The following is a 260-nucleotide window of genomic DNA, read 5'->3' as shown; positions in this document are numbered from 1 at the left end:
TTATTCACAATGAAAAATACGAAAGAGCACAACCACCGAAACACGAACTCGGATCACTCACTTAAACTCGGGGCCGCAGTCGTAGTAGGGGCAGCAACCTTTCCCGAGCCGCCGACAATGCCCCGACTCAACCGACGGGGCAGGACAGGGCATACGCGAAGTCCTGGTTTTAACGTCGCCCTTTTGGCACTTATTCAGCTCGCACTTGGAGGCGTCGTACCACTCGTCGCCATCCTTGTGTACGGCGCCGTGCTCGTCAA

General features: G+C 55.8%; 1 protein-coding gene across 1 annotated transcript in view; it reads right to left on the bottom strand.

Annotated features, from left to right (window-relative positions):
* LOC119589022 (kielin/chordin-like protein) overlaps positions 1 to 260 on the bottom strand; it is a gene marked incomplete at its 3' end in the record, with an annotated part of 7,962 nt that overhangs the window by 3,258 nt on the left and 4,444 nt on the right. Inside the window, 1 exon segment of the mRNA XM_037937610.1 lies at positions 62 to 260. Coding sequence (XP_037793538.1) covers positions 62 to 260 — 199 coding nt within the window.

Source organism: Penaeus monodon, chromosome 24, assembly GCF_015228065.2.
Source record: "Penaeus monodon isolate SGIC_2016 chromosome 24, NSTDA_Pmon_1, whole genome shotgun sequence".
NCBI classification, from domain to species: Eukaryota; Metazoa; Arthropoda; class Malacostraca; order Decapoda; family Penaeidae; genus Penaeus; species Penaeus monodon.
This window is presented reverse-complemented; position numbering and strand designations above follow the sequence as displayed.